Consider the following 22931-nt stretch of genomic DNA (forward strand, 5'->3'; position numbering starts at 1 on the left):
TATGAAACTGAAATCCTTTATGAGCACCATGAATAATATGCCTTTCTTAAAAAAGTAGCATTGTTCTAGCATTTTCGAATTCCAAGTAGCATTTTTTTAGCATCAATTTTACACGAACTAGCATCGCCGGCTGAAGAAAACCTGGCCAGCCTGAATAAAGGGCCGAATGGGCCGATTCCTTGTTATTGAATTATAATGCGTTTGTGTTGTTTTTGACTAATTCTATCAAAATTTTATTTTCTATTAGTGCCTCGGGTCACATAATGTCCGGAAAAGACATTGCGTTCAAGGCAAGGCTAGAGCAGTTTATGTAGCAATCTACCGTGCCTCTTCCCGTTTTCTTTGGGCCGTGTGACGTTGCAAATAAGGGCCCTATCGGATCCGACAGGGTCTCAGAATTTGATCCGAAGTGATTTTTTTTTGTAATCCGAATCCCAGATTTTTTTCCCAATCCGACCGAAACCGAATCCGAGATTTTCTCCTCAATCCGAATCCGAATACGAGAGCTCTGCCCAATCTGAATTCTAAATTTTTCTTGGATCTGAATCCGAATCCGAGATACATTTGCTTAATCTGACTATAAATAGATACATAGATATATTTATTTCAGGAACGCTTTGATCATGATTGGAGAATGTCGGCATCCAATCTTTGAGTTGACATTTACATATATCGAAAATTTCATGAACATGTAATTCCTCAGGTTCTGGGTAAGCAAAAGCTTGCAAATCCGAAATATTTTGCAAACTCTGATCTAAATCTGAATTGTTCACCCAATTGACTTTAACTAAGTGTGCTTTTTTGCCACTTAAAAGTTTTTAAATGATGCGATTGAGTGGAGTTGCCTTAGGCAAAATACAATTTTCCCGTTGTAGTAATGTCATTTTTTGAGACACTAAGAGAATAACATATTTTGTCTGAATGTCATATGCTCCAATTGTAGTACTATTGAATATAATTCTCTAATCAAAATGGTGCAACAATTGTTTATATACAGGCTTGATATGGTGAGCTAATCTAATCTCCTTTTTCCAAATATTGACTGTATAGACAGTAAATGCTTTAATACTTTTCTTAGTAGAAATTTTGGGTTTCTTTATTTGCATGGGATTGCCACACAGAGTTGTGAAAGAAACCATTCTCAAAACAAATTTACATTCATTTAGTTTATCTTACAATTTTGGACTTGGATCGGATCGGAACCCATTCCAACTTTCCATTCCCCTATCCGAATCCGAACGAAATGTTCAATCCGACCGAATTCGAATCCGAATTTATTGATCCGAATCCGAATCCGAAAATTTTTGGTCAATCCAATCCGAATTCGTATCCGATGCACAGCTCCAGTTCGAGTACTAGTATGATTGAACTACTCTAAGGGCAGCTGTGCGCTAGGATGGAAACCCGAGATTGAATCCGGTTTGAGGATGGAGGTAGGGCTAGTGCTGGGGCAAGTTTTTCACAATATGAGTTTTGTTGTTTGGCTTCAGTACAGTGAAAGACTGGAGTCGTCCCAGCACTAATCCTACTTCCATCCACAAACCGGATTCAATCTTGGTTTGCCATCCTAGTGTAAATCCAACCTTACTCGAACAAACCAGAGTTGGACAAGTCATCATTTGGCGCTCCTCAAATATTTAGCCAGAGGATGTTAGTGAGGGAGGTATATCAATTACAACAAATATGGTTATCCTCTTTTTGCACTCCTTTCGTTAAGAAAACTGAACTCTCGAGCTTTTTGATGCTATTGAGCCAATTTTAATATTGAACTATAAAGATGTGTGACATAACAAACCTATCATCTTAGAGAATCAGTAATGTCAATCTTGTCTTGATCAGGCAAACGGTAATTAAGTGACGTTAACAGTTCATCATTGTTCCTCAAATTTAAGACGCATTTTTTTGGTCTCATATTTTCAACTTATTTTGATAACATTGCCCACTCAAGGAAAAGAAGGTTGATGAGTGGTTACTTTCTCCCATAATCTTCTGGGCCTTCCTTAAAAGTAGCGTTTTATTGCATCGGACATTCTTTAAAACAAGATTAGAGGGAGCTCCGAGTAATGGCCACCATGCAAACTTTTGATGATCATTATAAGTCAGATGTTGTGGCCCCAAACATATGGATGTTAATCTCTCGAAGTTTCCGACAAGCGTCGCTGAAACTGTGGCTTTCAATTTTGCCACTCATTTCTGCCTTCCAGCCTTTCTGCTGCTCGGCCTGGCCGAGAAGTAAAATCCAGCCTCCTTCAAAGGAGGAAAAAGAAAATAGTGCAAGCAAAAAGTCATTGAAAACAGTGGCAACTCGCCCAGTAAATACTCAATGAATTCTGCGGGCCATTGATATTAGTGATTGAATGTGCCAAGCCCAATTTAGCAACAGAAAATGGCCTTGGCCATGGATCTCAAACCAATCTTAGAAGGCCTTGATCTCGTGTCATTGGAGTTTGACACTTGGATCTTAATAATGAAACGGAACTTTGATTTTCTATTTCACAACGAGCCATACCATGCCTTGCAAATGTTGTTCAATGTCAAATCAGGGCAATTTATATGTCGGCATTTCGGCAAGTCATTTGCCCATGGAACCGTTCAAAGTGAGAGCGACCTCCTTTCTCAATGTAACGAACTATTTAGTCAGACCATCCCTTGCATGGGCACACCTGTGAGCACACCCACTCAGAATCAAATGATCTCAAATTCTCCCATCTCGTATCCAAGGCTCTTTTCTCATCGATGTAAGTATATTTGCCCCAGAAATGAAATCTCAGAGGATTCGGGCTTTGGATCCTGTGAGGAGTGCTCGAATTTCCAGGACCATTGCCAATCTGATGTCAAAGAAGAAGAAGAAGGCTTGGGACATCATGATAGCGAGATACCTCTGGAAGTTGAGATATTTGCCACCAAAAAAGAAGATGCTGACCCAATATTCGGTGACGAGACGACGACCACTTTGCTGTTTTCTGACTCCGAGGATATTGACGGTAGCGAACTAAACGGCGAATCTCTTTCGGATGTATCCATCCAAGAGACCCGTGGAATTGCGAAATTGACCAAGCGGCGCCTTCGAACACGGTTTTGTCCTCATTGTGGAATGAAATTTACCAGCGCCTCCGCCCTTAGTGTTCATCAAAGAGATGAGCATCCAGAGTCTCTTGATGAGGATTGGTCGGGTTCGAAAGTGCGAAAAAGGGGCCGGCCGCGGCTGGATAAAAGTGCGATGAAGCACAACGACTTTAAGTGTACAATATGTGACAAAATATGTCTTTCCAATCAAGCTTTGACCCGCCATCTTCGCTTAGTTCACTTTTATGGTAATTTCAAGTGCCTGGTATGTCCGATTACCTTGAATTTTGCCCAAGACCTAACCGATCATATGCAAAGACTCCATCTAGAGGATTCTTTGCCGCAATGTCCCAGTTGCAAGGAGTTGATTGCCATCGATGTAGACACCCAAAGTTTGGTTGACCACTATAAAACTTGTATAGTCAGAAAGATCAAGCAGCAGTCTTTGAACAGTATTCGGAAGTACACCGAAAAACGCAAGGATGATCCAAAGGTGACACATCAATGCGATTTATGTGGCAAGACCTTTAGCCAAAGCTGCTACCTTAAGAATCATCGGATTGCTCACCATGGGGGTGAATTGCCTTTCAAATGCAAAGAGTGCGATTTTGCGACGGTTTACAAGCAGAGTCTCCAGAATCATGTCAAACTTCACCTTCGTAAAATGGGTCACCAGGAAGAAGATGGCCAAGATCCTTTATGGTTTTATTGCGATCAATGTGGTAATAAGTATGTGAGTCAAGACTCCTTGAAACTGCACATCCGCAATGTGCACGACAAGATCATTCAACATTTCCCGTGTCAATCATGTGATAAAATCTTCCAAACCAAGAAAATGCTCTTAAAACACACAGCAGTTGAGCATACCAAACAGAAGTTCCCTTGTCAGTTTTGCGGCAAAGTTTGGCCCGTGAGAAACGAATTGAGTACTCATGTGCGGGTTGTTCACACCGAAGCCAAGTTCAAATGCCGATTTTGCGACAAGAAGTTCAAAAAGCGGTCCGGGTTATTGGCCCACGAGCGCATTCATACTGGCGAGAATCCTTACAAGTAAGTTGCCTTGATCGATATTATATTTGATTTACGGCTCAATATGGATATTTCATTCATTTCAGATGTCCTCTGTGTGACTACACTTGCAAATCAAGCGCCACTCTCAGCTTACACAAGAAGTTCATCCATAACTCTGGAAGAAATCTAACTCAATTGCCTATACCGGCATTACAAAAAGAATCTGTGACATAAAGTTCTCGAGTCAAAATAGTTGTAATTGAAATGAATATATTTAACTTGGACCCGTTTTCTGATTTGTGTGAGTGCAAATGGGATGTAGGTTACTTTGGTTTATTGCTATAAGTTAGGGAAGGTCACTTGATATTAATCGCGAAAGACGTTACAATTTGAGGTTTAGCATTGGGAAGGCTAGGCGGTTAATCTGCACGAGATTACACGTATAAACTAAACACTAGGTTTTTTCACTTTTATGGATCTCCGTTTGACGCTCGGCTTTCTCGCCGGCACCTCAGAGTCCTCAACGAAGAGCTCTTTGCGGCATCGGACCCGCATTTCTCCATTTTCCTCCACCCGTAACATTTTTGAGCATCCAAAAAGACAAGAACATGACAATACCCACAATGATGCAGGCACTGCGAAGCTGATCAGAAATATGTATCGGGTTTGATTTATAGAGAACCTGTAAAAAATCACGATGGATGTATATTTGAACAAGCTTTTATCCAAACAATTGTTTCTGTGGTACCTGGTGGTTACAAATCGCTCATGATTTGGTGTGTAGAAGCACGGGAAGCGATCACGGGCACTATAGTTCCGTCCATCCCGACGATGATCCAGGTAGAATTCCGTACATTCCTCTTGCAATGTATTAATGCAAGCCTCAGTATTGATGAGTAACTAAAAACAAAGACAGATTATGCCTTATTCATGTCACAACTTCTAGTTGACATTACCAAAACTTTGTAAATTACTGCTTCGAAATAAAATCGGATATGTGGATTGGGCTTCCTAAAATTAAGCATAATTGTCCATCACGAAACAAACCTACATCGGTCACCTTGAAACATTTGTTTGATTCGAAAGAGAAAACTCGAAGAATCAGAAACATTTCGAATTTCAAGCAATTGTTATCTAATTTGTGCTTTATACGTCTTGCAAAGGGGGGGAAATAACGTTTGATTTTATATTCATCCTCATTTAACTGTCATCTTCATATTTTTTTTCTCATTTCGAGAAAAGTACTCGAACTTCATCAGCTGATCATCGAGACTTATGTTTCTGGAACTTTTCTCTTCTATGGTAGTCTTTAAAAACGGTGCTAAAGCTTTTGTTTGAAAACTTGCATTGACATTACACAGGCTAAGAAATGTTAAATATTTCCAATCTAGTCGAAACAATTGAGAACTGGGTGTAATCCTATGGAGGATATGCTTCCTCCCGCCGCAGACATGGATTCGAAAATGATATTCCCCATGGAGGAGCTCACCACCGGCTTGTCGGCTCAAATCAACAAATTACAATTGATCCCTATCCAATCCGATTCCTGGGTGGTATTTTTACGGCAAAACTTCGACTTCTTTTTGCATGGTGAACCCTTCATTTGACTCTCCCTGTTTGTTCATCTTGCAACCGGGCAAATCATCGTTCGGGTTCTTGGTCGAACCGTATTGAGAGCAAGTTGTCTTTCCATTGTAGATATAGGTGAACTTCTGATCAGATATTTTGAGCAGAACACGCCTTGTTTGGGACGAAATGAGCCGGGTTCATTTCCAATCTTTTCTACCGATTGCTTACTCTTCTCCTCTGCTCCCACCAAGTCTGGATTTTCCATGTGTTCACGGTGTCAGAGCTTAGGGGCAGATGTTGCCCAGAGTTCGGCGGATTTATGTAAAGTCGAGCTTGAAGAAGACTTTGATTGTCTTTTAAACGATTTTCCATCCGACTTGGATGAAGTCAAACCTCAAGAACTAGAGACCACGGGAACCGATAGAGATGATTATTCGGACGAAGAGGATGATCGACCGCTAAAAAGCCCGAAACTTGGGAAGGAATCGGGCAAGTCCGGGAGTGAGAACTCAACCAAGGGGAGTAAATGCTCAAAAATCTATAAATGCCATGCGTGTGATAAGATCTAAAGAGCCTATGTCAGCTTGCATCGACATAATGTGCGCCATCATGGACACGGAAAATTCGCGTGTCCTAATTGTCCCACCGATTGTGCTTCAATATCGGCAATCTTTGATCACGTGAGGCTTGCACATCCGGACAATCCCAAGTTACGATGTGCCTCGTGCGAGCAAAAATTCGATCTTCAAAGTCAATCAGATTTTGAAGCACATTACTCTGAGTGCGTGGTTGAGAGTTTAAGTAAAAGAGCCAGTGTCTTTCGTGAAAAGTATAAAAAGAAGAAGTTGGCAGCCTCCTGGAAGAGCCATCAGTGCGATCTTTGCGGTGACACTTTTAGTACGAATTTCTTATTGAAAAATCATCGGATTCAAAAGCACACGAAGGACTTCCCCTACAAGTGCGAATATTGCGCTTATGGCACCGTGTGGAAGCAAGGTTATGAAATGCATCGAAAGACTCATCTGAGAGACAAAGGCTTTCTGGAGGAAGAATCCAAGGACGCGCTTTGGTTCTTTTGTGAAAAGTGCGGAAACAAGTTCTCGACCAAAGATTCACTCAAGTACCATGTACTCAAAGTTCACGAGAAGGTGAAAGAGAGGTTGGAGTGCAAGGACTGCGAGAAGGTGTTCGCCAATCGTGTCAGATTATCGCGACATCGGATTATTGAGCACTCCACCGATCCCAAGTATCAATGCGAGATCTGCGGCTACCGTGGAACGGGAACAGACCTGAAAATTCACAAGAAAACCCACGAGGCCCCTCAGTTCAAATGCAAATATTGTGGCAAAGGTATCAAGTCACAGACCTCACTCATTTGCCATGAGCGCATTCACACGGGTGAAAATCCTTTCAAGTATGTACGAGTTCTAGGTAAAGTAAGATATACAATTTTATTAAGTATTTTAAAAAGATTCCTTTTAAATCTCCAAGGTGTCCGTTTTGCGAATACACTTGCAAATCTAGTGCCACATTATGCTTGCATAAGAAATTTATCCACAATGATGGCAAAAACCTGACAGAGCATCCTCTTCCCGATACCGAGGTTGATCCATAATTGAGTTGCCACTTGGGATGTGTGCCTTTCATTCCAGAGGAATAACGTCGATCAATTCAATGCGAACCCAAAGCCTTGGTAAACAAACTTTCGTACTTCAAAGAAGACCTCTAACATCCATTCTACGATGACTCCATCCATTCAACTTGACATCTAATCCCTAATCCCCATTCTAACTTTTTGGCTAAAGATATCCCTTGAGATTGGGCCTGTGATGTGATATATGTACCATACCAAGCATGGACCTTAAAACAGTATTTGATCTGCGACTAATCAATATTGACAACACACTTCAGTGGTACATTGATCTCACCCACTTTAAACCACGTGAATCAGTATTCTCAGCCTTATGTACTTCCTTATGTTAAATGCGTGGCATGCCTCTTGACCCTTAAGCGGCAATAGGCTGAAAGAACGTGGATTACTTCATGAAATTATAAACTTACCTTAGTTTTGTTGTAAATAATGATATCAGAATCGAATGGAATCAACTGATGTCCTTTGCCGTGCTGGTCCAATTTGAATTTATGTCCCAAGTTGCCAAAAATGTCGTGAATGGAGGTGTAGTTCGCCTTGGGACCAGGCAAGATCTGTCGAGGCATCAGGGTTCCATTCACACAATCTCCCGCTTCGATCACACTTGATCCCGATTCGACCTCTTGGCGAAGCTTCACGCTCGTGCAAGAGGCCATAAGAATAGCGTTTCGATCATTCTGGACATCTCTCCAGATCGTCTCCTTGTCTGAAGTGATTGAGGTAGCTGCCTTGATGGCAATATCACAGTTGGCCGAGAGCATTCGATCCCCCGAGAGTAGAATGACATTCTGCTTGTCGTTTGTCGTCAGTGACGGACAACGCCGCTCGCAGTGCCAAGGCCAAATCAACTGGAACAACAAGAACCCGGAATGATGCGTCAGCACACTTCAAATTCGTTCCTTTTTTTTGTTTTTATACGTTGATCCGTTTGGAGGCACAGGCAAGAGGAACAGGGAAATTGGTCAAACCTGAGGTAGCCGTGAATTCGAATTTTAAAGGGTTCATTTTGATTAACTTGCTCTTTGAAATGATACTAAAAATTGAACGCAAATCATTTACAACATACGTAATGTGGTTCTCAGCGAGATGAGACGATCGGGTTGAACAAGTTCCCTACCAAGTGTTTTTGTGAATATTTATTTTCCATTTGAATGCACTTAAAGCTTGTCTGGTTAAGCAAGACATACAGTATCAGCTGACGGAAGCCTCTTTTTCTTATTAAAGTCGGAGATCGGAGTAAGTAGACGTTGCGATGTGCGAGAACAGGGTCCAAATTGCTATCTTTGACATAAGCATGAAAAATGGTGAGCCGATTTCTAAGGAGGGAAGCAAAAAGTTTCCTTGGAAGAGGAGAGGCCTCTTTAATGGCCAGCTCAATCATAATGTTGATGACATGAGATGGACGGGCGTCCAACTTAAGGGAGAGCAAGCTCAAAAGAAAGATAGTTCGAGGCGACCAAACTTTGCGTGAAAACATCGAAGCAAGTATTCCTTCCGCCAATCCAAACCCGAGCAAACTTTTGGCTATGAAAATCCTTTGAATAGAATTCCTCGATTTAGATTACCAAAGCCAAGAGAAGGTTAAGCAAAGTAGTCGATCTTATGATTGAACGTACTCGAGGCTCTTACTAAAATAATGTATTCCGATGGCATCTCGAGCCTAGCACGGGTTTTTAAACCTGCCAAGTTTTCCCGATCCTGCATATCAAACGAGGGGGGCGCGAGGAATTCTCCCAGAACGAGTGGAATATGGGGCGTGGGGAGGCAGGATCTGGAAATGAAGTCAGCATCCGCTTCCGAATTGCAGAATCAAATCAAAGTTGACGCCAAAGCCTAACAGGATTTTCGCCTTCGCTCTCTTTCAGAGATTATACACCAAGTTCCCTGTATATTGTGGACCTTTTACCATGCTCGGGATATGGGTAAACGTACTAGCACCTTGCTTGAGCCTCAATGGAAATATGGCAAATCTTTCCATCAACCTACTCTGAGCAGGCTTTCATCCATCATGTTGATATTTCAATGATGGAATCACTTAGCACCAAGAAATAGGAGGAGGCTGCTCATACAATACATCGCGCCCCATTTATTTCTTATTTCGGGGTGGTGGAAGCAGAAGATCCAACGAAAATGTTGTTGGGGAACAAACATAGTAAGCAAGCACACAGAAAACACAAAGCAACGGAAGAGGAAAGACAATGGAAAGAAGGGCTCGTCTATTTACGTCTGTCCTGCCTTCAGGCAAAAAAATCCGGGGGGAAAATTGCCAATACCTGCTGAAAACAAAGTTAAGAGCAGTGTTGTCAGTGCACCTTTTGCTATGTGAAGAAGGATTGCTTTGGTTAAAGTAAGAAGAGGAAACCCCCTTTCATTTTTGCCGAGCATCTCAATTGCGTGAAGATCATCAACGCTTTGTGTGGGCTTGGATTCGTTCTCGTTTTACAAATACCGTCAGGGGATTTGGTTTTATCTCAGAAAGAGGAGTAATATATCTCTCCCCAGTTGGGGAATTCAGTGAGCTCAAGGCCTTACACGTAAAGAGGAACGCTCTCCGGTAATGGGAACATGATCGATGCAATTAGTATCAAAGGACCCATCAATATTCCCAACCTATCCGCCCAATTCCTTGAGGGCTTTTAAACCATTGTGTACCTTGAGGCTCTTGGAACGTACACAGGATCCCCCAAATGGAAAGCTTATGGAATCAAGCGACCTTACCACGATCGGTCCCCTTGGATCGATTGACATGTTTTTCAACAAAAAATACTATTCTCACCTGTCGGCAAACGCCGTGCTCGCACATGAAATATCCTTTGAGAGTGATACAGTTTCGTTTATCCCGACAATCCAATGGCGGTCCCAAGTCCTCTATGGTACATTCGAATACGGATGTAATATTCTGGCACAGTCCGTCTTGGCAATGGAACAGATGATGCAAATCAGTACAGACATCGTCATTCTTGCAGTTCCGATATTGCCTCACGGACACACACCGATGGACCTTGGAATCACAGCGGAAGGGTTGCTTCAACGTTCCACAGTCATAGTTGGGACATTTCGAGAAGAAACGCTGATTGTGCGACGCACAATCGGAATCAGTGGAACAGGATTTCTTTTCCACAAAGTCATCGTCAAGAACCTGGAGAAGAAATAAAGATCTAGCATTTTGGACCTGCAACTTTGTTCGAAATGTGCGCAATGTAGTGAATCACGGTACATAGTAGATGAGGGGCGGAAGGAAGAGGAGGAAGAAGAGGAAGAGGAGGAGGAGTTGGAAAAGAGGCCGTGTGAATCAAGATTGAGGAGGGAGAAACTTTCAATGGATTTAGACGATATCACCACGTAGAAATTCGATACGATCTGGTTCAATGAATGCCTTGTCCAAGAGCCTTGGCAGGGATTAAACAGATTCCTGGAGAAGCGATAAGTACGCAGCGGAGCGAGAGCGAGGGCGGAAATGAATGGAAAACTTCTTTGACCTGACCATTACAAGCCCCTGATTACTTCGATGGAAATCAGACGATCTAAAAGCGCACATAAGCATACCAAGGCACGTGGCTATCTCTCACCATACAAGTAATATCGTGGATATTCTGGCAGCCTCTGAGTTCCAAATCTGTCCCATTTCTTCTCACTTGAGCCCAAAGCTTGACACAGTGACTGCTTTTGGATAAGCACCACTCACCGCACGAATACCAATCACAGTCATCGGTCTCCATTCGCTGAACTGTCGTGCACACCACGGGTACATCACTCAAGCCCGAGTTGATTTCTCGCTTAGCGGGCATGTACACCAAGGCCGTTAAGTAAACCAAAGCCACCGATGAGAACACGGCCACGGCCATGCACATGCACAAAGTGCAGCACACCATCCGTTCGGGAGCTTCGAATTTAGCCATCGTGTTCCTCCGCCCAACACTAGGATCAAAATCAACACTCCTCCACTTTTGGGGACAAGTTCCGAGAGACGGGACCGAAGGCTCCCTTCATTGAAATCCCGTCGGCCACTGGCATGATAATTAGCTGTCCCAGATTGAAAGGATGCCGAGATGGTCAATGAAAAGTGAGATGAAGACTGGCTCCTCACTTCATGTGAGAAGGAGTGAGAGAGGGTGCCAACGAAATGAATCTAGCGTCCACTTGACAGACGGGACAAGAACTAAGGAAGGGAAGTGAAAGGGAACTTTGCCAACTTAAGAGAGGAAGAATTGGCCCAATCTTGTCGACCTAACAAGAACCAGGCAAGTAAGGAAGAACATAAGGAAGCAAAGGAAGAAGGAAGGAAGGACGGAAGGAAGGAAGGAAGGAGGAGAGAAAATTCTTGCGTGCATTCCAGATTAGGAAAAATAGGACCTTCTCGTTCACACTGTTGTGGCCAAAGGTTTCCTTCTTCATCTGTTTCAGAATGTTTTGCCCGAGTACCACACTTGATGGAGGAACTCGTATTTTCCCTCATTTACCAACGAGAGGAACCGTGAGTGGGGAACATATCCTGAGGCTTCACCCAAGCGTGCTACAAGCACCTCCCCAACCGTGATTGAGCGAGCGTTCCTCGGATCCAGAAAATTGGTGGGGAAATTCCACGCCGGCCGTGTCTCCTTGCTTGGATCAGCGGGAAAGTCTTGACAGAATGAAGACGGGGAAACAAGAATGAGTAAGGAGAGATTTTTTAGTCGAGGCCCAAGCAAGCCCTCCTACAGCGTTCGAGATGAACTGAGATATCCCGTGTGCCCCGAGCTTGCAGTGTACACTTTAGGTGTTAGGAGTCCCAACGCCTCAACCTTGGTTCCATCACCGCCAGGCGGATGGTCTCGAAAGTCGTGCGTGCATGTTGTAGTATTTCCTCTTGATGATCTGATAAGCTCATTCCATTCATTAATTCTCTCTATACAGTACAAAGTGATGCTCTAAGCCTTTTTTTGCTCTCGATGTATCTAACATGACGTACTTACCCTAGATCGAATACAGTCCGAATAAATCAATAAACAAAACAACAAGACGAACTTACTCTGTTTGATTAGCACCCATTAGCTTGAGATAGATAGGCTTTTCAGTATTAAACGCGTGTTAGGAATGCAGTTATCTGGTGATATCCGCCATCTGCCAAGCACTGCTTGTGGGCTGCTCTGTTCTTGCAGCAGATATAAAACCGGAAGGGGTTGCAAAAAGCCGATGAGATAGCGACATCTGGAAGCATGGCCGTTTTTGTCATTGAGGTGTCATGTATACGTTACAATTTCTCACCCATGTTGAGGTCGGTTTTGGACAGAATATGATGGATGACGATGGTTGTCCCCGAGCCAAACTGGGAGTGTTCCAAAACCAGAACAGAGCTTGCCAACCGAGACCCCTATTGTGTCGTGGCTTGACGAGCCCACATTTTGGTTGATTGTTGTGATCATGTTGGCTTGGTCCTCAGAGCTCTGTTTCTTAAGCCCATCGTCTCTACTGTCCGTTGGTGTTGATGTTTGCAAGGATTCTTTCCCAGACCTGCCTCTTTGGCACGTGTCACAGCCTGGGAACATTTGTTCCACTTCAACCCCAGGCGTTGGCCAGTTCCAATAATTTTGATATCTTTTTTTTGCTGACCCAACCTCGAATCTATTAAATGCGTTAAACCCCAGAAATTGCCTCACTCTCGTCGTAGTGGTGGATGATCATGGGCCCCAAAGAAAATGGAGGAGGCCAGCTCGAGCACCACGACTGAGGATGTGTAAAAAATCATAAATCACGCTTGATTATATCGGAGTCGGCCTTCGTCGTTAGACAGCGATCATTACGCTGTTGGGAAAGAATCATATCGGCCGAAGAAGTTGTTTGCGGGTCGCTAAGCTTTTCTGATCGGCCCACACTGAAAGAATCCCCTGGAGAGGCCACACCAAACTTGGGTGGCTTTCCTCCCAATGAAAGTCGTCATGGATCAGACTACTTTCGATTACCATATAAGACAGAGGACGTACTGGCGCACACAAGCACTCTCCTCCCCCAGAACGGTTCTGGTTTTGTCACCAAAATATAGCAATATTCATCCTGAGTCTGGCACGCGGGGAATGCCGTTTTTCCTCTTTTGGCACAAGGAGTGTTCCCAAACCTCCAAGGGAAAGAGGGACGGACGGACGGAGGGAGGGACGGAGGGAGAGCTGCTCCTTCAGAGTTGTTGGTGTTTCATTTGATCTCATTAATTAAACGGCACAATGCGGCATTCTATGCTTGGGTGCTCTTTATTCAACCTCCTTGGCATCATCACCAGACCCGGGACTGTTACTTCCCATCATCATCATTATTATAATCTTCATAGGCGTAGTCGTTGCTCAATGGTTGGGATGTGTATGGAATGTACACGTTCTGAGTTTTGTACTCCATCTCTTCGAATATGGGGCTGGAAACCAAACGAAAGTAAGCAAGGATGGCAACAGAACAGGAACGAAAAATGTGGAACACTTAACGTAAGACCCGCCTAGAAGTTTGGAGATGATGGACAGTTTAAGGCTTTCTCCAAATATTCTGGGTATCGGTTTAGCTCTTATCCGTTAATGAGAAATGATAACAATCTCGTGTCTGTTGACATTGCACAAGTCTAAAAGTCTGCCAACCGATTGCTCATGGTTGAAGTGAAAAGCGAATCCCCGTCGATTTCCTGACAAGGCATTCTGTTGCCCTACCAAAATGATCTCTTAGGACAGCCACCTCTAAACCCTAATGGATCGATCCAAGTTATTGCCTTTTCCAACTTTCTTCTCCTTTAGTAGTGTATTGCTTTACAAGACCAGCAAGGTTTGAATGAATGAATACACGCGAGACGAGCGACGAAAAAGCCTCGATCGAGGGAATTATGGTAATACGCGTTGTAGAGTAACAAAGGAATGATCAGATCATTGTACGTATGAAATCAAACTGGAACCTATCGTAGCGAAAGTAATCCAGCCAAACAACTTCGAGTGCAGTACAAATGAACAAGGAGAATCCAAGTCCTTGACAATGAAAATTTTCTAGACCAAGGTATCCCTGTTACGAAATAAGAAAGGAATGGAATCTCATTTGTATGTGACTATGATAATTCATGGTTGGCTGCTACTAGCAATGTAAATACTTTGTTCATTCGAGTGCAATAATTAGATGCCGAGATGGCTAACATGATCATCTAGAAGGTCTTAAGAAACGATCACTTGACATACTGTTTCTCCGTAGCAAATTTTGACACGATTGTCTGATGTTTCAGATGCATTATTGATTTTAAAAGACGACAGAAAATTTCAATAAATTAGCTCTTACTTTAGACTAATTAGTCGCCGTTTGTTGTTAGAAGAAATGAAATGCGAAGAAATGTCAGTCCCCTTGCGAGCTTCAAAGTTCTACTCGAAAAATTTGTACGGCATGAATGAAGTCTTGGAAGTTCGAAACGATCCAAATTTCAGAAAGGTAAACTTGATTGTTTGGAGTTGGTCGGAAGAGGAACCAATTTGCGTCAAAATAAGGTTCCTTGTTCCCTAGCTTGTCAGCGAAAACAAGGTGAGCTTTTCTTGTGCTACTCTGATTCAATAAGGCTAAGGTGGTAAGAGAGGCTTTCGTTCATCATCCTTATATTTTTGTCGAGATCTTCAGTGGGCATTATAACAAAGCAATACTATTCGGATCTCTGGGATTTTGTCCCTTTGTCAGCACGTCATTTCGTCCTCGCCTCCCGAAGTCACTTATTCTCCTCAATTCTGGCCCAAAAACGCTTTTCCCTCATCGTCACTTTTCGTTGGGATGGACCACTCTCGATCAAGGCGAGCACATTGTCCTCCCCTTGGACGCCTTCATTGTCAATCACAATGAGTTTACAATAGTATAAAAAGCACACCACCAGTAAAAAGCCGAAGCAGCTACAAAAGTAGATCACGTCAGCTGTCACGATACCCATCGATTCCATTTGGGACATGGTTCCAATCCGTCAGGAACTCATGGGTGAGTCGCTCACATGATTAGAGTTTAGCACTTGATCTCTCCACTTGGACCAATCGTAATGGCCAGATGAAATTGTCTTGCTTTGTGGACGAGCGATCACAACTGAGGTCTTAAAGAGGCAAAACTCTTGATCTCTAAAGAAATGGGTGCCCAACCGTTCACGGCAAGTCCAATCTCACACGTACCCTTATGGATCTAGGGTTACAGTCCACGGTGTCTGGCTGGGGTCCAAAGTCCCACTCACAATACTATATGGGAGCACATACAAGGGTCTCAAACTCTATTTGGTTTAGGACACTTTCAAGTGGGTGGCAACCAACAGGGCATTGTGTCTCTGACTTACTGGGCCCATAACTGTTATGGGGGTATCCATGTTTTTGTGACATCGTGCTTCATTTCCCATTTTGCAAATGAACCATTTGAACTCAAACCCTTTTTTTATTGATATTAGAAATTCTCAAAGGCATCACTTAGTAACATGTACAAAGAAAATTGAGAATAAAGTTAAAATTGTTGGGAGGATGTCAACATTAAAAGTGATCGTCGTTCAATGAACCATAACCTCTTGTGTTATATATCAAGGATATCTAGACTTGAGTAGATATCGGACGACCTACCTCTCGGATATCGAGATTATACGCCAACCCGGTTCCCGAGCAATTCCAGGAAACCATTCATTGTGCTGTTCAGCTAACCAAGTGGTTAGTCGTCCGAGATCCACTTAAGTTTAGACAGAAATCATTGAATATATTTAGGGGCTAGATCATAAAAGAGGTTTTGCTGAATATGTCGCTAATGTTGCGCCGAACCCCTTAAAAACACGGCGAGAAAAGATTGATTTCATTTGTTTCGAGGTGAGTTCAAAGCTTTTTTGAGCACCCTTTCAAGAGTGTAATGGGGATCTGATGCATACTGTGGTTAAGCAAAAGAGCGACAAATTATATCCTTTGGACAAAAGTAAGGAACTCATTCCATCACTTTTCTTTCAAGAAAGAACCATCAACCATTGCTTTTGAATTTAAGCACAACAGGATTTGGCTCGTTCCCTGTAATAGAAAGAGTTTGACATGAGAGGTGCCCTCTAGCATGTTTATGAATGAATAGGTCGAAATTTCCAAAATAACCGGAAAAGGGGACTTAGTTTTGGCGGATTCCTAAAAGACTCGAAAAAGACCCCCCTAAAGACACCCATACTTATTTGTATACAACAAGATAGTAGTTAAGTAGTTAATAAGTAAATATTATTATTTGAATACCAATTTGGTTGATTAGGTGGGCCTAAAACTACTCAATGAGACTGTTTTTCCACGAATGCATTGAATTGCATTTTTCATGACCCTACTCTTTCCAATTCAGGGCAAAGCTTTGGATTGCAAAGTGGCAACAGTTTCTCAACCTCATTCAGCTAATGATTAATGTTGATTCAGCTTCTATTTTTTCGGAGAGCCTAAATTAAAATTTAAAAAGCATAACCTGAGCCTTTTCTTAAACTTTGGCGTCAATGTAATGTTATCTATTAGCTGATTAGCGTTTTTTCGCCAGCCATCTTATGATAAATATAATTAATACGTATCTATGTGTCAAAGCCACTGGAAATAATCAACACTGCGCGAATTGTACACTTTTTATTGCAAAAGATGTGCATAAAAGTAATACTTTATATTATTGAATATATATGTATATATACTGTATACACCGACATATGTACTCATCCTTTAGATGAGCACCTCCACAAGGGAACAATGGGAATGGATCATTCATTACAGAGTCGTATTCGATTATTAGGAGTCCTTATTCAGATCAGTATGTTTAATTCCGAGGAAGATAGGGTAGGTTTTCGATTTTGGAATGTTCAGCTTTGAAAGGTGAAGTCATGAAGCTTTCCGTGAGAGCTAGGAACAAGACATCTCAAAGAGACTCATCAACTACGGAGCTTTGGGGGGAGGGTAATGTAAAGTGACTATTTAACGCACACGGAGAAAGAGGAGAGGAACTTTTTGTGCTAAGCGGAGAGAGAGAGGCTCTTGAGATTCTCATTCTCAAAATTGGCTCTCGTTTGATCATGGATGGCGGGGGTAACCAATATGTAAATACGTGCTAAAGTAAATCGGGATGTATATCTAGACTGAGCTAGGCTCATAGTTTTGGAGCTTTGCTAGTTAAGCATTCAAAGTACAGCCTCGTCTTGTTGCGTATGGTCGGCTCGAAAACGATTCTGATATTCTGATATCAAGACTATCATAATGATGATGATGATGATAATAGTATTAATTGAGAAAAGGCATGCTTCTAACTATTGATCACGGGGACACAGTTCGTTACGCCATTCACACGATTCTTCATTGCGAGTCTAAAATGCCACCCAGTGTAAATGACTCGCTTCCTTCAACGCTACTTTTGAGTAATGTCCTCGTTTTGACCTTCTCGACCTGGTTAAACTGCATTGTTGGACTTGTCTTCCTCCGAAGACACGAGTTTCAGCTCGACTTCAGCGTCATCGTCATCTGGGAAAAGCTTCCCATGATGGATGGCCGAAATAGCATCCGATCGAGGTTTAATCACCGGAGTGATCCCTTTCCTTAGGCGTTCGTTCCACGTTCCCGGAGTAATCCACAAGTAGTAGACAGCATATCCTGGGACCCAGATCATCGACGAGGACGAGATGATGAAGCCCAAGACCTCACCCCATTTGGGATATTCGTAGGTGTTTGCGTATTTGATGGGGGTGTACTTCGCAAAGTAGAAGATGAAGATAAACTGCAACGCGGGAAGGATATTTGTGTCAAGTCAGGATGTGTCCTACATTAAAAATCATCATGTGAACACGTACCATCATGAACGCGGGTGAGATCACCATCCAACACAAGTAGAAATACCAACTGATCTTTTGCCCAGTCATGTGTTCAATGCATGTGTACAGTTTCTTAGCTCCAAAGCAGTAACAGATAGCAAACGTCTGGAAGAAAGTGGCCCAAAGCAGGGACATCCCACTGGCGGCGTAGAAATCCATCAATTGGAATACATAGACACCGCCCTGAAAAAAAAGACAAAGCATCGTGATCATTGGAGTGGATTGTTTTCTTGCGCCTCATTGATCAAAGAATACTAGCTTGATGAACCAGTGAGTTCCATTCACTTTGTACTGTATTACCATTAAGCGAGGAACTAGAATTATTTCAAGCGAACTACCAATAAGTCGTTTTTCGTGAACTCTAAGTATGGAGTTTGGCCAATCAAAGTTACCCAAGCCTGCCCATGTTAGCTAAATAGACGTTTGAATGAATGGAGAGTTTTCAGAAGAAATACTTACGTTCGTGATCATGGGAAGACCGAGAACAAACATGAAGAGCACCATAACTGTGGTGAACTTGAGTCGTCTTGGGCGAAGATAATCCGGCCAGTTATCAACCAAACCCACAATCAAAGACTCCAAGATGCAGAATTGAGAGTCAAATCCCAAAGCCAAGAGCATCATAAAGAATAGCAGCGACCAGAATGCCGAAGGTGTCAATTGGAGCACGACCTAAATGGAACCGACGCATGAGGATGATGCCTACTGGTTCTGGTACATCATTAATATCATTGAGTGTGAGTAAGAGCTCGGCATTACCTCAGGGAAAACCAGAAAAGCCAAACCAGGACCACTTTTAACGACATCAGCAATCTCAACACCTTTCTCGTGAGCCATAAATCCCAAAATGGAGAAGATGATGACCGCGGCGTAAAACGACGTAAACGTGTTGATGGAGCAGACCACGAATGTATCCCTGGGGAAGGTAAAGGAAACCATTAAGCATACTCAACACTCGTTCCAGACATCCAAGTAAAGGTTTCGGCATTCCCACCGGTAGCAGTTGTGATTGAATTTGTTGTAGGAGCCCAGGGCTAACAACGCACCAATGCCAACTCCGTACGAGTAGAAGATCTGAGTCCCTCCGTCGATCCAGCATTCGCTCATAGTTAATCGGTTCCAGTCGGGGGTGAACAGATAATTAATACCATCGACGGCTCCTTCCAAGGTCAAAGCCTTGATGGCCAGGATGGTGAGAATGGCATAAGGAAACATGGCAGAGAACCACAGGATCTGGAAAGGCCGCAAGGTGGTCATTAGCGTCACATTCCAAGACAATTGCTGGCTAACAAAGGAAGAAAAGTCTCAAAAAGGATGATAATAGAGTTCTCCGAAAGGATTAAGGGCTTATTTGGGACCCAAAAAGGTCACATTTTCGTGGAAACCCATCCGCGAAGCTTTTTCGTCTCGGAGATAACTCTCAACCGAAGATTTCGTGATTAGGAAGGCAAGGGAGAAAAAAGATAGACTCCAATATCCGAAGAGTAGAAATGTATTTCTCGCGAAAACGTCGGTTGAAGAGCGCTTAATCTTAGTAGAGCATGTTAAGACAGGCTACAACAGATATGAATGCAAACTCAGGCCAAATGGATTGCACTTTTAGTATTCACATGTGTCTTTGCATCATAATAACGGATCCCAAATGTTAGTATGGATTTAGTGACATTTTCAATGGACTTTTGAACGTGTACTCGCAATCACAAATGTAACGGATGTACGGTACAGCAGTGGATTTAGTGACATTTTCAATGGACTTTTGAACGTGTACTCGCAATCACAAATGTAAAAGGGGTTGTTTTGCAGGCTCCAATTTATAAATCTTCAAGATGCGTGCCAATTGTTTTACGAGCCAGCTAATGTTGCAGTTCTATGAGTATCTTGCAAGAAGGCAATGGGGAAATGGAGTACAGTACAATAACAGTGAATGAATGGAGTTAGCAGGAACGTACGGGTATCAAAATATGTCATAAATTTGCATGTTTTAGGTATCAACTTGTCATAACTACAAGATAGAACGCTTTTCCCTGATAAGGATCTCTCTGCCGTCTTCACTGCTCGATTCGTGAATCAAGACTCGAAGTCAGAGAGAAGCTCCAAATCAGGTCAAGCAAAAGCCCAAGCTATCCCGAGAAAGAAATGAATTCAGGCCTTGAAGCTAGCGTTTCCCACGAATAAAAACAACTGAGACCCTTGCGTGCATGTAATTTTGACCTTTTTGTTACATCTACATAGAATGAATGGCCACTGGCCAGGTTAGCGTTACTGTGCTTATTGTTTCACTGAACGAAATACAGGAGGGCCTCGAGCTTTTCAGAATGCCAATTACCGCGAAGGTGGGTTTGCTTTGCTTTGAAGAGAAAGGTCGCGAAGATCAAGCCGAACTCATAACTTTCCCGCCCCACGCCTCCTATGACCACCGAAAACAACCGTTCCCTGGCCAGCCCTAAGGATACTCTAGCACCCTGAATGGTTTTCTGGTTTTTTTCTGAAGAAACGTTGGTTTCTCGTTTTGCGTTTTTATTTTTTCTTTACCTGTTACCTCACCTTCCCTTCTTCGCATTTGTGGGAAAGAGTTTCGGCGAGATGTTCTCATGGGGCAATGGGATTGAACTCACAAAACAAGGCTATCCCAGTGACCGGAGACCAAACTGACTGCTGCTGGGGCATCTAGTTCTGACGAAATACGAAACAAGAAGTACTTATGTGTGGTTGGAAAAAGAGTTCAGAGAAGAAAACGAAAACCCGCCTATGATTTCCATGTCCAGCCGGACTCTCCAATCGCTCCGGATCCGGATGGACCAAGGCACACTTGAAATGAAACACATGGAAATACAATCAGCATCTTCTCAGAAGAATCCTGACCTACTTCGCATCGATCATTCGAGCCTTCCTTTCTGGTGGTGGACGAAGGACTCCTCCTCCGTCCTCATCGTCTGACAAAGGCCAGACGGATGACCAGAAAGGGAGAAGCTGTCTTGGAGAGACCTTCACTGTTTTGGCCTCACTTCAGAGAAGCGAGAGGCGGTCACGCGCATACAATTATGGAGGAGTGACAATGGAAATTGGCTTGCGACTGACATATTATTGACAAACATGGATGTCATGTGATCATCATCACCGTCACCATCATCAGCATCAGCATTAATATTATTCATTCGAAGACTCTCTCTCGACATTTCCTTGCATTCCATGCCTGACAAACCTGAAGAAAACAATTTGCTTGTCTCGAGATTGTCCAAAACAAATGGACTTCGTTTACAGCATGTTCCTTAAGGTTGAGCGAGCAAACAAGAAAGTTTTATTCAGGTTCCATCGAGACGCACATTGCTTGTTCCTTCGTGAACTGTTTCGTGACTGGTAATCAGACAGGAATAGTACAGGAATGAAACAAGGGGAGATTCAAGATCATGACATCGTCGAGTACTTTTTATGATACCTCCTCCAAATGAAGAAATTGGAGCGCTTTCTTATTCATTCTCGGAGGAGACGAAAATGATATTGAATCAACGAAACGTGGGGTTTCTTTTTATGAGCTTTTCTTAAAAAAAGCCAAAAACTGGAATCAAACATCATCTTTTGGAATTGCAGAAGGAGTTGTCAACAGCTCTGAATTTCCAATGAGCATTGCCAAATGGAGTTGGCTGGAACGTTAAACAGACGCCTTTTTATTGCGAAAATCGAATTTGACTGAACTTGTCGGCATTTCGTTCCAACCATCTCAACTTGGGAGCATGTAGATAAATATTTGTGGGGAATGGAGATTTGTTATATGTATTTTTGTTTTATGATTATCGGAACAAGGACCAAATATTTACCTTTCCCGAACCATGAAGCCCTTTCCAAACCACGAGGTAAGCTCCAAGCCAAGCCAGAAGGAGGTAACCCGCCAGTTCCCAACGAATGCTTCCCACTTCATCAATACCACCACTGATTTGGAGCACATAGTTGCTAGAACGTAAAGAAACAAGCACATATAATTATTGAATCATGGTGCCATTTACCGTAGTGAATTGATGCGTTTTTGATACAAGATTATATTTGACTCGAAATGATATTGATCAAGGATAGAACGGAACCAGACTCATGCCTCTAATTGCGAAACCTCGACATATGGATTCATGATTCGTTGACATTTGGGTTTGATCGTTTATTGGCTGCAATTCGTAACAGCCATTGAATTGAATTTGTCAAATGCTAATGCTGGTTCTTTATGGCCATTTTATCGGCTAATTGGGTCTAAGGATATGGTCTGGTTATCAATTATTCATTATTCTTTCAATGATGATAATTTTTCAAGTTTTCTCACACTTCTTCAAATTATTACAACCAAATGACCGGGCTCAATAAATAAAGAAGCATTGAAAAACTAGACTCAGCCTTCAAAAGGGCCATGACAATCGATTTTAACCTTTAGTTTATTAACCTAAAAAATGATTGAAGTGTAAAAAAAAAACAGATGCCAACTCCACCTTATGGGCAGAGAGTGAGATTTGATGTTAAGTTTGCGATAGATGAAATGAAGTAATTACGACCTTTCATGATCATTTATTTTCCCTTGAAGGCTTTCCATAAACATGCTCCTTTCAAATCATCCAAGAATAGAGTTGAGTGATGGTAAGATCCACAAGGGATGGGCACCCTTCAATATCCTGTCAAATCAGGGCTTAATGCCAATCCGATTTCTCATCTTCGTCTCAACGTCTTGCCAACGAAACCCCAAGCAAGAGAGCACGCAGAGAACTCCCATCGGGAACTAAAGGCCAGACGGCGAAGGCCAGCTCATTGGAGCGTCGTCAGACGAGGCGGAAACTCTTATGTAAGGCCTTTCTTTAATCT

General features: G+C 42.6%; 4 protein-coding genes across 5 annotated transcripts in view; 2 read left to right on the plus strand and 2 right to left on the minus strand.

Moving 5' to 3' along the window:
* Positions 1-2154: 2154 nt before the first annotated feature.
* LOC131886965 (zinc finger protein ZFP2-like) lies at positions 2155-4366 on the plus strand. Its single transcript, XM_059235445.1, has 2 exons — positions 2155-4116; positions 4182-4366. The coding sequence occupies exons 1-2, from the start codon at positions 2387-2389 to the stop codon at positions 4309-4311; spliced, it is 1860 nt and encodes a 619-aa protein (XP_059091428.1). The 5' UTR covers positions 2155-2386; the 3' UTR covers positions 4312-4366.
* On the minus strand, positions 4145-11849 carry LOC131886971 (uncharacterized). Its single transcript, XM_059235455.1, has 5 exons — positions 10867-11849; positions 10074-10436; positions 7708-8145; positions 4826-4977; positions 4145-4759 (listed from the first exon to the last, which is right to left on the minus strand). Exons 1-5 carry the CDS (start codon positions 11194-11196, stop codon positions 4525-4527), a joined length of 1518 nt encoding a protein of 505 aa, XP_059091438.1. The 5' UTR covers positions 11197-11849; the 3' UTR covers positions 4145-4524.
* LOC131886982 (uncharacterized) lies at positions 5499-6215 on the plus strand. Its single transcript, XM_059235466.1, has 2 exons — positions 5499-5667; positions 5776-6215. The coding sequence occupies exons 1-2, from the start codon at positions 5499-5501 to the stop codon at positions 6213-6215; spliced, it is 609 nt and encodes a 202-aa protein (XP_059091449.1).
* Positions 11850-16854: 5005 nt separating the features above from the next.
* The window catches only part of LOC131886964 (sodium- and chloride-dependent GABA transporter 1-like), an 11938-nt gene continuing 5861 nt past the window's right edge, over positions 16855-22931 (minus strand). For both annotated transcript variants that reach the window (XM_059235444.1, XM_059235443.1), the window contains 6 exons: positions 21911-22043; positions 19090-19328; positions 18855-19011; positions 18555-18767; positions 18075-18278; positions 16855-18001 (listed from right to left, as the gene is read on the minus strand). In XM_059235444.1, the coding sequence (XP_059091427.1) occupies positions 17678-18001; positions 18075-18278; positions 18555-18767; positions 18855-19011; positions 19090-19328; positions 21911-22043 (1270 nt within the window). In that variant the 3' untranslated portion in view covers positions 16855-17677. The remainder of the gene's footprint in view (positions 18002-18074; positions 18279-18554; positions 18768-18854; positions 19012-19089; positions 19329-21910; positions 22044-22931) is intronic.

Source organism: Tigriopus californicus, chromosome 9, assembly GCF_007210705.1.
Source record: "Tigriopus californicus strain San Diego chromosome 9, Tcal_SD_v2.1, whole genome shotgun sequence".
Classification (NCBI taxonomy): Eukaryota; Metazoa; Arthropoda; class Copepoda; order Harpacticoida; family Harpacticidae; genus Tigriopus; species Tigriopus californicus.

Excerpts from the sequence above, each read along its gene's own strand:
- LOC131886965 (XM_059235445.1), top strand. The coding sequence starts at position 2,387 with ATGGCCTTGGCCATGGATCTCAAACCAATCTTAGAAGGCCTTGATCTC. Across the intron at positions 4,117-4,181 it reads ACTGGCGAGAATCCTTACAA|ATGTCCTCTGTGTGACTACA; the intron begins GTAAGTTGCCTT and ends CATTCATTTCAG.
- LOC131886971 (XM_059235455.1), bottom strand. The coding sequence starts at position 11,196 with ATGGCTAAATTCGAAGCTCCCGAACGGATGGTGTGCTGCACTTTGTGC. Across the intron at positions 10,437-10,866 it reads TCCACGATATTACTTGTATG|GTTCTTGACGATGACTTTGT; the intron begins GTGAGAGATAGC and ends TTTCTTCTCCAG. Across the intron at positions 4,978-7,707 it reads TTATTTACAACAAAACTAAG|TTACTCATCAATACTGAGGC; the intron begins GTAAGTTTATAA and ends CTTTGTTTTTAG.
- LOC131886982 (XM_059235466.1), top strand. The coding sequence starts at position 5,499 with ATGGAGGATATGCTTCCTCCCGCCGCAGACATGGATTCGAAAATGATA. Across the intron at positions 5,668-5,775 it reads CTTCGACTTCTTTTTGCATG|ATATAGGTGAACTTCTGATC; the intron begins GTGAACCCTTCA and ends TTTCCATTGTAG.